The 14,734-nt window shown below is 37.6% G+C and overlaps 1 protein-coding gene across 2 annotated transcripts in view; it reads left to right on the forward strand.

Annotated features, from left to right (window-relative positions):
• ARHGAP15 (Rho GTPase activating protein 15) overlaps positions 1-14,734 on the forward strand; it is a 337,681-nt gene that overhangs the window by 189,461 nt on the left and 133,486 nt on the right. For both annotated transcript variants that reach the window (XM_010575190.1, XM_010575189.1), the window contains exon 10: positions 10,554-10,676. In XM_010575190.1, the coding sequence (XP_010573492.1) occupies positions 10,554-10,676 (123 nt within the window). The remainder of the gene's footprint in view (positions 1-10,553; positions 10,677-14,734) is intronic.

The raw sequence follows: 14,734 nt of genomic DNA on the forward strand, positions 1-14,734 counted from the left end.
GTGCTGCAATAAGGTGCTGGTTCCTGATAATAGTTTTCCTTCTGTAAGGGCAAGTTTCCACAATCTTCTATGCTTTGCTTATATTTGATAGAGCTCTTCGGTTGGGGCTTTTCATGGACAAGATAAGGTTTGGTTAAACATCTGAACTTTTGAATGTTTATCTGAACTAGATTCAACCTCTAAATTTGTCCATCATTAGTTATTTTGCTTTTCTTTTTAGAGACTAAATTATGCTATTAAATATGTTCTAAAGTAGGTTAAGCCCCTGTGCAGTTTGTCAGCTGGAACATTAATTTTAAAGCTAAAACAGTCTTCTATTGTATCTTTTTAACATTTTGTCTGAATTTTAACCAAGGCTGGTTAAACACGGAGTCAGTGCACCCATGCAAACCCCACATGTGGCTGACTGAAGTGTCTCAAAGTCGCTGTGATGACTGGCCTGATTTAATTCCAGAAAAAAGATCATGATATATAGGAATAATTTGACTGCTCAGGCAGCTTGTTCCAGCGCAGCTGTTCGGCAGACTGGATGAAGTACTAAATGTCACCGCATGCCCTGCAGTGTCTCCGGAGGTCTCCCCCCACCGAGACCCTACACCAGGGCCAAGGCGGACTTGGGGTCCCAGCTACTGGTGCAGCACACTCGTTGCACGAGCGGCATAGGACATGCTCGTTTCTGGGGTCCCAGTTACTCTTACTTTCAGCTGACCACGTGCGTGTCCCCTTGGGACTCAGGTCTTAACTGTGGGGATGCAGATCTTGCCCTTAGGAGCCACCATCAGATTGTAGGAGAGAAGGTGGGTGCTGGAGAAAAGCCACCAGCGTCGTTCCCGGATCAACCTTGCTCCTTGGCCAAAGCTGCACTAGGTAGCACAAGGAAGAGAGAGGACAACCTCTAGTTTCCATCTGCTCTTACACAACTGAGCTGTAGGACCTGATCCTAAAGCACCTTTAGTGGAAGTCTTTCTCGTGTCCTCGCAGCCAACTCTGACGCTACCTTCTAAGCAAAGAGCTGTAACTGCTGAAAAGTTTGAAAATCAATTGTGTTTTAACAAGTAGAAATCATTTCTATAGAAACATAAAATGAAGTTGATGGCAGTAAAGGTCACTTTGTCTAAGGCTTATATTTATGTGAATATAGAGGTTGGAGATTCCTACCAGAACTTTCACCTAAGGTAAGGAGTAAAAAGGATTCTTAAATCCTTGCATTTTATTCTTTTTTAAAAGTGAGCTCATGGATGATCTTTTGCTCAGTAATACTTACTCTAATGATTTAATTGAGGTAGAGATCATTTGATAAAGTAGAGCCGACATATAAACAGAGTACAGCAAATGGATTTCAGATCTTTGACTAGATATTTTTTGATTACTTTCAAGATAATGGGTGTGCCTTTCTCCTTCATAAACTATCGCATCTACATTCACTGGAAAGTACTAAACTAACTGCATTTGAAGGGAAAAATATGCTGGAACTTGTGGTTTGAAACAACAAATACACAGTTGAATGTCACTACCATTTCTCATTGGCAATAAACAATTTTAACATGTTGGTTTCCATAACTTCTGCACTATGAATTAATTCTATCCTTTATTGTATGAGAAGCATTAGAAGTTCATCATGGGTCAAAAAATATAAGGTTATGAATGTAATTGGAGGCTGAGTGCAATGGAAATATAATTAAATTTTAAAATAATTTACTTTTTAAATTTAGACGTACAAAATGTAATTGATAAGAGTCTCAGTAAAAAGAAAATTCTTTGGTATGATATTCTTTCTGGAAAGGTCCCATAAGTTCGGATCTGAATAAAAGATTCAACAAGGTATCCAAGCGCGTGTCTAAATTTAAATATATGAATCATTTGTATGACTCTTAACAAGGGTGATATAAATACAGCAATGCCAAGTCTCCCTTGTTCTCTACAGATAATTAGTTTGTTTTCCAAAGCATAAGGCAGAATTCTATGTAGGTTTTGAAGTTAAAAGTGCACACATGGCCGGCAGTACCCAGCCGCTCAGAAGGGTTTTCTTTTGGCATAAGAGTCTATCTGGTGCTCCTGATAGAAAAAGAAACCGTATAATCTTCTTGTCCTTTTGTCTGAGCTATTTAGTGTAAAAGTGATGACTATTCATATTATTTGCAAAAGGTTGAAAAGGGTTTTTTTTTTTTTAGACTAACTCAGTCAGGAGGTAAGCATAAAGACTTGAAAGTATTGACATATATTCCACAACAGAAGAAAACAAACAGAACTCCATGTTCTAAAAAACCCTGCATGCCTTACTTGTAAATTACTTGTTCAACTCAGTCTGGAAATAGTCTTCAGTTCCTTGCTCTGCCTTCCTCAACCTTTAATTGCATGTTTGTTTTCTTTTGGGAAATCTGCTTAAATTGTATTTTTATATTATATATGTCAACTTCAAAAGTCATTAATTCAAATATTGCATTTTTTTTTTCCCCTCAATAACTATCGTGTTTTATATGAGTGGGATGAGACTTTATGGCTGAAACCACTGGAACAGGGCAGCACTGAATCACCCAGGTAGCAAAGGGCAAGGACCACTCTTCAACTCCTATGTGTTAGACAAGTTATTGAGCATTTTTCTGGGAATTTTAGCAATCGTTTCTAAAGGAGAGAAGTACACCAAATGCAAAAAGCATCTTCATCATGCTCCTGCCTTTTGCCCATATTCAGCTGTAATTAGGTCACTCTTTACCTGAAAATTTAGAGAAAGCAGGTACTGAAGGAGGCTCTAGGCTCTAGATCAGACAAGTCCTCAGCGATCCCTGCTCGTACAAAACTGCCCTCTTCCCTTCAAGGGGGAGAAAGGGCTGCAGCTACTTTTTGCAAAGAGACCGTGTCAAGAGTCCTAATCCCTGACACGAGCTTGGAGAGACCAGTTTCCTCTTCCCAGGCACGCTGTACTCTCTCTTCCTAGAGCCTGAATAGTCTGACTTTGTGTACTGCAGCAGATTTCATCCAAGTCCCACATGTTTTACATTAGATGAACATAAACTGGTCATACTGTATGAATAAAACGAACCCATTGATTTCTGGCACTGTGGTTTTTATATTCAAGTTAAGTGTCTATAATAGCATTTCTAATATTGTTACAATACCAAAAACATTGTGGAAAGAAAGGCTTGGCATGTCCTGGGTGATCTAGTCCAGTCCCTCCTGTCACAAGGTACCGTGTTCTGTGTCCCCTTTCTTAAATTTATTAAGCTTCATCTTAAATTCTTTAATTTTATTTGCCACCACGACTTCTTTGAAAGGGTGTTTTAGAACTTCGTATTATGGCCAGTTTATACTCATTTATTCTTGTGCCAACATTGTTCTGCAGTTTAAACAGCTCTTCTCCCTCCCTGCTGTCCTCTTCTCTCCTGCTCCTTTTCCCACCCCCACCAGCAAATTCGTAGAGAACAATCACAGCCTTTCTCAGCCATTTTCTAGCTGGCCAAACACGCCAAGCTCCCCGTTTGCTTTTGAAAGCTCAGCAGCCCGTTCTGCTGGTACTTCTCACGGCCGCTGCCTGCACCTTTTCTGGCAGGAATTCCCATTCCACACTTGAGTGTCCAAGGTTGCACACTCATAAGAGGGAAGTATGTTGTATTAATCCTTCTCTGATCATATATTGGGTAGTATGAGGTCTAATCTGGTTTCTCCAACTTCCAGTCTCAAATTCACTAAGATTTAGTCTGATATCCCGGTTCTTGTCTCAACTGCTGATGCCTCCCAGCCTGTAGTCACCAAGTATTTTTTGAATTCTTCTACTTTTGTTGTTGAAGTCGTTAATGAAAACACAAAGGTCAGTTCCAAGAATATTTAAGGACTTGCACTGGTAACCTGCCATCAATACAGTAGTTCTCCTTTCAACAAAGCTCATTTTAATACCTTATTTAGTCACTTCACAGTTACTGTTTTAATTCTCTGCATCTTCTCTAGTATAACCAATAATTTCCCATTTAGCATCCTATCATATGCACAAATGAAGTCCAGATAGATTTGGCCTATTGCATTTTCCTTTTCAAAAAAACCCCATTTATTTTGTTAAAGAAAGATATCAGGTTAGTTTGGTATGATCTTCCTTTATAAATCCAACACATACTCAGAAATATTGCTTTACTTTTCTAAATATTTATAGTACAAATACCACCAAGAAAAGCTGTGGGGGGAGTGCCAGTTTGTTTCACAATATAAGTGTGTAGTGATATTTAACACACTATTCATTTATTTCCATTTATTATTAGTGGGGGACAAAATTTTTTAGAAGTTTATATGCATAAAAGCATGATGCAAAATACGAATTATATAGTCATTTTATTGAATATTTACTGCTAATGCACACAAATTTCACAAAGTGTAATGACACTACCGAGCACTTAAGTTGTTAGGCTGTCATATTACGGAAAAGTTATTTCTGCTATATAATCACTGTTTTCTTTTTCCTATTGTTTATTTCTGAGCTTGCTTCATAAACATTTGTAAATGCTGATGTACTTGCTGTGGCAAATATCTGTTTTAAGGCCATAAACCTGAATGACTTCAGGTCCTTGGGTGCCCATGTCAACAAAATCTTCCTAGCATCTCCCAGCTGGTGATACCCTTTCTGTCACCAGATGCTGCAGTTCTTGGCTCTATGCTCTCTAGTTACAAAATCTGTGATTTTAAAGTTTATCATAAACGTAGGGATTAGGGGAATGCCCGATTCCTGCATTTTCCCCACCAAGTGTTTGTGTGGTGCCTTTAAGCAAACCATGTATCTGCCTCTCATTTTACTCTTTTACGAAAAAGATATAGTAATTATAGCATGGGGATAACTCATAAGACCTGGCCAGGAGTTTCACTAAAGGGTAAAACAGTCTGGCTGACAAAAGTCTTTAGCTCAATAAAGTAGGTGAAGTGAATTCTTTATCCTTAGTGAGCAGACTTTATTGACTCCATCTCAGAGCATCACAAAGAAAAGGAAGGAGGCGAGGGCTTGGTTTTGTCAACTCGCAAATCTTTGGTGCTGGTTGAAAAACTGACCATTTATATAGGCGATAATGCATGTTGCTTTTTCCTTAAAGGACTAGCAGTAGTTTCACGTCTGCTGCAGACCAAAAAAAATCTGAAAAAATGTTGAATTCTGAGTTCAGTCGAAACCCAGTAAAACTTGAAGTCATGAGTCATTATATATTCTTAATTTACAGTGTCTCCTGGAATGTAGGCATAGTCATACGCCTCTGCATGTTAAGATATATTTCTTCAGGAGGATGAGACACTCAGCAATTAAGCATTCCCATTACTCGAAATTAATTAATTAACTAATTAATTCCTTTAAATTAATATTTTCACACATATGTGATAGTTCAGCTGTTAGACTGGCACTTTCATTATCCAAAGTCAGAGAGACCTACTTCTACCTCCCCTTTTGCCATCTCAGCTTTCATTCAGTCCTGCAAGATGCTGCTGAGGACTCTGGATGTGAGTCTGTAAAGCACTTAAGAAAATGATTAGTTTAAAACATCAGAGAACACAATTAAGCCCATGGATCTGTTCACACGTATTTTAAGAAAGTTGCAGCTAGGATTTTGGTCAGTGTAGTCTGTATTTTGAATGGTCAAGCTTGTCACTTTTCGTATTCCTTGGGAAAAGAATTATTAAATCTCAGTTTATGGGTGTTATAGTTATACTACAACTCATCTCCTTTTCTAAGAACTTCCTGAAATTTGAAAGTCCTCAAATGTATTAAAAAAAAAAATTTGCATGGTCCAGACTACTTGTAGGTTTTTTTCTGGCAGAACAAGACTGATGGAAGAGAAGGTACAAATGTAAAGTTATTTGAATCTCTTAATGCCTTATCCACTCCCACTGCTGCTCTTCATGCTGTATGGGCCCCTTCCATCCAAATGAATTAGATACGATAATTTTGGGTGTTATAATAAACAGATAGGCATCATAATAATGTATTTCAGTTAGGAAGAGGTACTTGGAAGAAATTGGTTTTGCAATACACATGATGTGAGACAATCAATAGTGCTTTAGTCTGACAAGCACTGTCAATATCCATTGTCACAGTTCAGAAAGTCATTAATGGATAGTTCTTCAAAAACCAATGCTTTCAACACGTTAGAAGTGTTCAGATATACTGTACCTGGCAGGAATTAATCATAGGTAAACCCTTGGGATTATGTAGAAATGTTTTGCAAATTAAGAGTGAAATAAAAGTCATTGGAAGGAATGTGAGATCATATTATATGGAGTTACAAAATCTTGCCAATAAAATATGAAGCTGTTTAGAACATATTAAAACATTTTACTTTCTGAATCATTCAGGCTCTGCCCAGAACATCACACCCAGGAAAAACAGTCTGCTAGAAATATATTGTCTAGGTACATGACTAAATTCACAGAAAGTAACCACATAAAAATTTCGATCATTGCCCTGAAAAGGTTAGAGCCTTGCCTGGTTCTTTTAGTTGTGGCCATGCCAAAACCCTGGAGAAAGGCTTTTGTAACTTCACCTTGCAAATGTGTTAGCCGCTGCTTAATCCTGCTTAAATTATAGTATGTTTACTCTCATTGCATCATACATACAATTTAGTGCATTAAATTATAGCAAGTAATTCTTCATCTGTACATCTCAAACTTCCATTGACTCTGATGGTACTATTTCTGCAGAGCCATGTGATTTGGAGGTAATGCATTAATTTTTTCCTTCCACCTGTCTTCTTGGGTGAAAACTCTTGTACAGACTTTATTGTGTGGGTTTACATGATATTCCTGTTATTTATATGGGTTTAGGAATATTAAGGCTAGAGTTGTGGCATTGAATAAATATTCAGCAGATTTATATAGGCCCCAAAACAGACAGGTAAGTTTTTCCTTGGTGCAATTTTTTTTTTCAGAGAATTTAGCCTACAGTTATCCTTCCTAATTCAGCTGATATTATTACAGTGCTATCCAACATTAAGGGCCAAAGATGTGTTCTTTCTTTTATGGCTAACGATGTGCTTATACTATTTTCTTTTTGTATCCAATCTCTATTACAGTTCTCTAGTGTAATGAAAAGCTGTTGTAATTTAATATATCTTAATTCTAGAGCAAATTGTCTGAGGAAAAGATCCTGCCATTTTTTTCATTTGTCCCTTCAAACCTTTCCCACCTGTGGGATAAATAGGGACCGAATAAAGTGACCAAAGTAATCAGAAATGCTCTTCTAGATCTGAGGGTCCACCTTGATTTCCAGCCAAGTGTGAAAGTCAGCCAGTATTCAGGTTATGTTTTCGCTGCTGGATTGAAATGACTTTGCACCCACTTGTGCTGGCAGAAGAAATTTAGCATAATATTGGACTCTGTTGGGCTCCCCTCTACATGTACTGTAAAAGGCCCTGACCCAACAAGAGCAAGCATTTGTTTCCTTTTTCTGTCTCAGAAACTTTAAGTGCAATATGAGAAGAACCTAACTGAAGAGTCTGTGCAAAGGGAGGGGAATTATCCGTCTGTTTTGTGTCGGTTTTGAAGCATTTATGTGGATATGTCAGTGTGAGTAGCTTCAGAGATTGAAGATACGAGTTTATTCAGTACAATGAATCAATTGGCACACCTATGCAGTTTATACCAGGGAGCATAAGTAGAACAAGCAGTAGATTCTATTTCCTATTATTTTGTACTTAGGTCCTTAAGTGTCCTATTTTATTTCAGTATGGAACTGCTTTCCGCTTTTTTATGTTGTTTGACATTTGCCAGCTCTCTTTCATGGAGGATTCTTCTGACCAAATCCAGAACTTGAAATTTAAAAAGGAAGGTACTCCAAAAAATATTTATTGTGGTTTTTGAGTTTTATAAATACCTTTTTTTTTTTTCCTCTTGGAAGTAACATTTGGTCCTCTTTGTATTTCCAAATATAATAGCAAAGTCATTTTAATTTGGGGATATCGCGAGAAGAATGGTTTGGCAAGAGAAGGAATATTTCTAAATGAAATCCCAACAAGAATATTTCTGGCTAAGCTTGGTTTTGGAACATGCTATCTAAACCCTTGAATTTCTGGGAGGCTTGGAGTTTCCCTCTGGTGACTCACACACATTTAATAGAATAAAATAAGAAATTCATCAAAATTATCTTTGCTGCTGTTTTTAACTATCTGTTATACAACTCAACATAGAACATACATAAGTATCCATGACAATAATTATTCCTACCTCTAGATGTAGTTTTAACACCATAATTGCTGTTTCAGGTATAAAACTTCCAGCTGGGTTAATGCATCTTTCTAAACAGAGGGATCTTTACCCTGCTGTCAAGTCATAGATCCCCTACCCTACCATTCACAGTATGACCACGTTCGCTTCAGTTAGAATATCCTAACAAATCTGGTGTATGCTCAGAGCTAAGCATGTAGTTCAAGTGGGCATAAAACGCTTTGGAGTCCTGCAGAATGGGAAATGTGGCAGGCATCTTAAGTGACTTAAGAGTTGTTTTCACTCCTGCATCATTTGCACTGGGGAATCTTCACTGTAAGTCAGGAAAAAACAAACCTAAACATGAATCACTATGGACAGAATGACCCAAAGCAACAAGAGAGTCCCCAAACTAAATACAATTCACTTCACTGTTTCAAAGTACCATTAAGGCGCAGAATTAGAAACATCCATTTGTTGTTCTTTTTATAGCACAGCCAAGTGACTTGGAATTTTAGCTTGTCCCTGCCAAGGGTTGCTCAATTTCGAACAAAAAGTCCTCCACTATAATGTTAAAAAAGCACCAACCATCAATTGAATGCTAATCTTTATGTTCTATGATACATCACTCCAAGAATGCTACCATTAAAAAATGTGAATTCTATTTTTCATAAGTGATGGATTATTGTACCAAGCTGTGTATTTTCCAGTAAAGTGTCCTTTTATTTGTCCTGTGTGATTACTAGTTTGTGGAAGTATGTGTGGGGTCATTTTAGTGCTGTGGGAAAATGGAGCACTCTTCTGTTAAAATCAGTAGTGAAATCAGAAGCAAACTATGCTCTGATCATCACAGGCATGTGTTTAAATATTGCTTTCCTTAATTGGCTATGTTCTATTTACTTAAAATGAACAATTTGGCAAGTTTTTCTCCCTTGACAACAGCAAAGCGTAAACCATTTTATAAGTTTGGCTGTTAAAATCAGATTTGTAATGTAAACCACAATATTCCAGGGTTGTTACATTTGCTTAACCAGTTATTTTAGCTTGCCATTGTTTTTATAATTGTGCACCTTTGAACATTTTGGTTCTGTTTATAACTTATGCAAAACTTCTTGCTACAGAATAGCCTGATAATATTGATCATAATTTTATTTCTGTTCTCTCTGTTCCCTTGGATCCTCTATGTGAAGATCACCGCATTATAGGGGAGATTCAGTCTGGATGGGGACATTAGGGAGCATCTCTGTAGCAGCAGCTAAATTATCCGGGGTATTATTTAGAAAATCTGTCGAAGGAACAATGGAGCAACTCCTGCGAGCTCAGCTTGTGGGGAATACTGTGTTTTGGTGGCTTGATTGATTGATTGATTTTCAAGAAAAGATGGAAAGCTCTTCTTTCTTCAGAAATAGAAGCCAGCCCTCTCTCAGCTGGAGGTCCTGGGCAAGGAAGGCTGTGCGGCTCTGGCAGCCCCATTAGCCTGCTCAGCATTTGGGGGAACGGGCAGGCTGAGAGAACCCAGGACATGGGACAAGGGTTATTCAAGGGTGGTGAGGCTCAGGTGACTTCCTAGAAAACTTTAAAAATCTACTTGTTCAGGGAAAGCTTTGGAGAAGGTCTTCCCATGGCATCGCTGCGGCTTCTGGAGCATGCTGAGTTTCTCCTTACTACTAATACTGCCTATTTTGATAGCTATGATGGTGCCCTGTAAGCACCTCAGCAGAGAAAAAGTTAAATTTATGCTTTTGAAACTTCCTCCAGGGGATTTTCTGCAGCTGGGTTCTATGTCTTTTTGACACAGAGCAGGAATAAATTGAGCTCAAAATGTTTCTCAGTTTGGTAAATGCCTAAATATAATAAAATATAATCATTAGGACAGGAATACTTTTCTTTCCATAAATTAATGCATCTTGCACACATTTCATGGCATATAGCCATGTTTTCTATAACTGTATTAAATATATGTATAACGCTTAATCCATCTTGGCAAGAGAATTTGGTCCTTCACTAGTGGTGTAACCATCCATCCTTGCTCATAACAAGTAGTATATAGCTAATAGTGCATAGTACACGTTGAGTCCAGAGTTTGAGTTGAAAAATCATCTGTGTGAAACTTGTGGGATTCGTGAACATTTCATGAGTAAACCGGTCGCCATCCCAATACTTATGGGCAATAAATAATACAACTCTGTGAATAACCAGCAGAGTGTACTCTTCATGTTTATTCATAAAAGTATTAATCAGATGGTTTGTACTATCCAACCAGCTACACTGCTGACCTACTACGCGATTTTATTAGGGTGGCTATGGCCATTATTTTCTAAGGATATTTGAGCAAACTACTATTAGTTTAAAAATATCATCTCACTGAAGCTCTTTCTTTTGATTTCCTTTAGTTTTCAGACTGAACTACAGTGCCTCTGACACAAATGACAGAAACCGAGTTAAAAGCAGACTAAAGAAGTTTATCTCCCGACGACCCTCCTTGAAAACATTGCAAGAAAAGGGACTTATTAAAGGTGTGTTCAGTCTTATACACTTTTTTGGAGTAAGAAGCAAAAATTCACAGATGAATTTCTCATTCTCAGTTAAATGAATAAGTGCATTGGACAAATACTTCTTAGATATGTTTCTCTTGCTGTATCTCATAAAACTTGCAATGCTGAACTGTAAAGAAAAAATCAACGTATGGTTACATCTATCTCTGTGTTACCTGAGTACTGCTTGCATTTTTCTGCTTTGGTGTGCACGTGGTAGAAGCCCCTCCGTTTAACACAGGCACTCACCATGCACATTGCAAATCAACATAGTGCACAACTCCATTTCTTTTTAAGAAAAGAATGTTGATATAGTTTTGTATTTTAGAATCCAAAATAGGAACTTCAGATGCTGTGCTGACTAATTTGTTTTCTAGGGTAGGCTGTAATACTTTCTGCTGTCTTCTCTCATGATTTTTCTAACTCGCCAACAAAACACATTTTTAACAATTTAAAATACGTGCCAGTGAATAATAAATGCTTTGAATCCGTGATTTTTTCCTACTCCAATTTCTTGCTAAGTTGGCCAGCCATCACTTTCACATATCCTTAAAAAATTGTTTCTTTGATAAAACGTGTTTGTTAGTTTATCCAAGGAGTAAGCGTTTTGCTAAGAAGCTGGTAGTTAACTTGAAGGCAGTAGCTTCTGACCACTAATAACCGAGCAAAGCCATGTTTTCAAATATTGTCTGGAATAATGCTTTAAAAATTTACGCACTCCCAAATTATTATGTGTGAAACCCACAACTGCACATGCAAATTGACTAGAAAGGGGCATTTTGCCAGCAGCCCCTGTCAATCTGCGGAGTGTGAGTTTTCCAGTGGTGTGTCAAAAATGGCAAGGGGTGTTGCTAGTGCGTATTAAACTTGTCTGTCCTGAGCCAAGAGATTGACCCCAGCCAGCAAAAGCTCAAGCAGCCACAAGAGTTAAACACCAGCTGGGCCCATGTCTGAAGCGAAGGAAGAAGATTTTATGAATTAAGTTCTTACGGTTTAGATATGTGCAGAAATGTTCAGTTCAGTGTTGCTTACTGTAAGGAAGTCTTCATTCTATGAAATCATTACGTGCCTTAGTGATGGGCTTCTGCTTCTAACTGCCACAGAAACCTTTAAAAAAATGTCGTTTATACATAAATATATGTGTGTGAAGTGTGCACACTCACACAGCAGCCCTTCAGGATCTGTCCTTACACACTCGTAGTATCTGATTTCAATACATTGGAGGGTTTTGCCTCTTTGAAGCACTCTCTGGGTTGAGGGTGGGATATGAATGCATCTTGTTAGTTTGTTTCAGTTATTACAGTAATAGAGGAGTAATTTATAGTCTTTTAATTTCTGGATTTAAGGGGGTTTTTTTTAGTTTAATAAAGTGTGCCTGATGAATCTCCTGTGGTGTTACATAGGGATCAGATGTGATCCCTGCTAACAAATCCAGATTCATTAGCATAACTCAAATCCATCCTCTAATATATCTCTCTAGGAAAGCCAGATGAATCGGGGTTTGGCTACAGTTGCATTAAGCTCTTGATTCATAAACATAGCTGGGTTCTACCTGGGATAGTCTTCCATGGATAACAAAGCTGCACAATTTGCGACACAGTAATTCAGAATGGGTACCCGGCACAGTTTTATTACCAAACTAATGTTACCATGAAGAAAACATGTTAGTTATCTACCATGAAGTTTCATTAGGATTAGGTTTGGCCATGCAAATGAGGCAGGATTCGTTAGCACGGCTTAATTCCAATCTACGGTAAGTCTATGTGAAATGCTCATTTGATAAGGTTCCTTCATTGTCTTCACCAGAGTTTATCCCTTAATCTGTTAAAATGTTATGAAAATGCAGTTGCAGTGCTTATAGAGAGACCACTTTTAAATGTTAATTTTTAGGCTCACATTAGAATATTTTTAAATCGCAAAATGCAACCATCCAGATTAAAAATGAAAAGCTTGCCAAATTTTGTATTATAAGATGCATCTATTTATTTTTCTAAAGGTGACTTAAATGGTTGCAGAAAGCTCTCAAAACTATTTATTTGCTCGTTTCTTAAGGGAAAAAATGTTAACCAATTTTTACAAGAAAAAATTCCTCCAGCTCTGAGAACATGCATACTAACTTTTATCCCATAGGGAAATACTTCTGTCAGAATTGTAAATCCCTTAAAATAGGGGCTCATAATAAAAGTGTGTCTAAAGCCTTGCAGGACATCTCGGTACCGAATTTTTGACAAAGAGCTGTTCTGTGTGCTAGTGAGAATTGATATAAATATCTATGAAGCGTGTGGTGTTAATTACTCCAATGCAGTGGCACTGTAGGTGCTGTGAAAACCTTCACTTTTCATCAAGTGCTATTCATATTTGCCAGGGGCACTATAAAGCTCTCAAATCTATATTGATTTTTTACATTGTATGTCACATTGGAACCAAAACTCCAATAAATTTAACACGTAAATTATAGTCATAAGTAAATACATTTTAAGGTGGTAAGTTCACTTAAACACAGTTCTGTGCTCTGTTAGTCGCTGATGTGTACACACTTGGCCAGAAGACTCGACACATTTCTCTGCATTAACCAAATTTGGGAATACAGGCTTCAAAATTAAATAGCAGTTTGATCTCCTGGGGTACTTTGTTCTGCCAACACTGTTATCAGGAAATCTAGAAATTATGTGATTGTCATTTAACTCTTAACAAAACTTTGTTTATGTAGAATGTAGCAACTCTCCTCACTAACAAATGAGCAGAATAACAAGTAGGAGGATAATAATCAGACAAGGAAATGTAGCAGACCAACGTGTAAATGTTAGTTGCGTGTTGATCTGAAAATGAAGACGCGACGACGCTTTACATGACAAAAAGTTATTTTTGTCATCACTGTCCCATTTGCTTTCTAGTCCTTTGCATAAAAGAAGCCAAATGGGAACAGCACATTGGCTCCATTCATCGCGATGGGCTGGTGACTGGGGCTTTTCATGCTCCAGTGAGAGCTCTAATGAAGATCGTCAGTCCTCCTCGTTCCATCTCACACATGCTTACACAAAACATCTTTGGTCTAGAAGCATTTCCAACTGGTTTTGAGATGGTGTCTAATACAGTATTTTTGCGTAATGTGTATGTGTCTATATGCACAGTTATGTACACATATACATATATCCACACATGCACGCAAACCTAGAAATTGTAAATAGGAGGCATGTTCCATGTCTGCCATTTTAACGGTGTTATTTCGAGAATAACTGAGTTCAAATTTATACGCTAGGGCAGGGGTCCTCAGTTCCTTGGGATTGAAATATTCTCAGAATTTACAGAATCTGCACTAATATGCTAGAAAAATAATATATAAATCTTATCTTTTAAAACTACTTTATAGTCTATAATTGAACTTTGATCTTTATGTTTGAGCTTTGTCATGATTTAATATTACCCAAAATGAATTGCCAACCTTCAACTTGATATTGGCCTGCTAACTTCCTGATTTCTGAGCCTTTCTAGTCCACACACAGAAAAAAAATGCTTCTGTGAAACTGTGATTTGAAAGCTATGGTGGTTGTGTTAGTAATAGACTATCACAAAATACACAAAATGCAGTAAATGGTAAAAAAGCATGAGTAACAACTTAACATAAATGACACTGTGGGAAATGAGGAAAATGCAGCTATGCAGCTGGCAAGAAATTAATCTCGGGTTTTTTGGGGTGGTTTTTTTTTTCTCAGAAGCTAGACACTGAAGGAACTTCATTGAATTTATTTCGTAAGTTAAGGCAAAACCCAAAACAGCATAAAAATTGGAATGGTTACAACTGTTTCAAGATGAAAATAAAAGCCACTCAATTGCTAGTGAAAGGAACTAGCTGTGATTTGGCTTGATAGCCTATAGAACAGGGCTCAGCATATGTTGGTGGTTGTGCAGATAGCAGCACAGAGATCACCAACCATTTTATTTCCAGACAAGAGAAAACGTCTTTATTGTCTCATATGTCTCAATGGACCTTGGAGTCATTCAGTGTAAGGAGTGCAGAGCTCATGAGAAGTCCGGAAGAG

The sequence above is a fragment of the Haliaeetus leucocephalus genome, unplaced genomic scaffold (assembly GCF_000737465.1).
Source record: "Haliaeetus leucocephalus isolate CR32 unplaced genomic scaffold, Haliaeetus_leucocephalus-4.0 Scaffold451, whole genome shotgun sequence".
NCBI classification, from domain to species: domain Eukaryota; kingdom Metazoa; phylum Chordata; class Aves; order Accipitriformes; family Accipitridae; genus Haliaeetus; species Haliaeetus leucocephalus.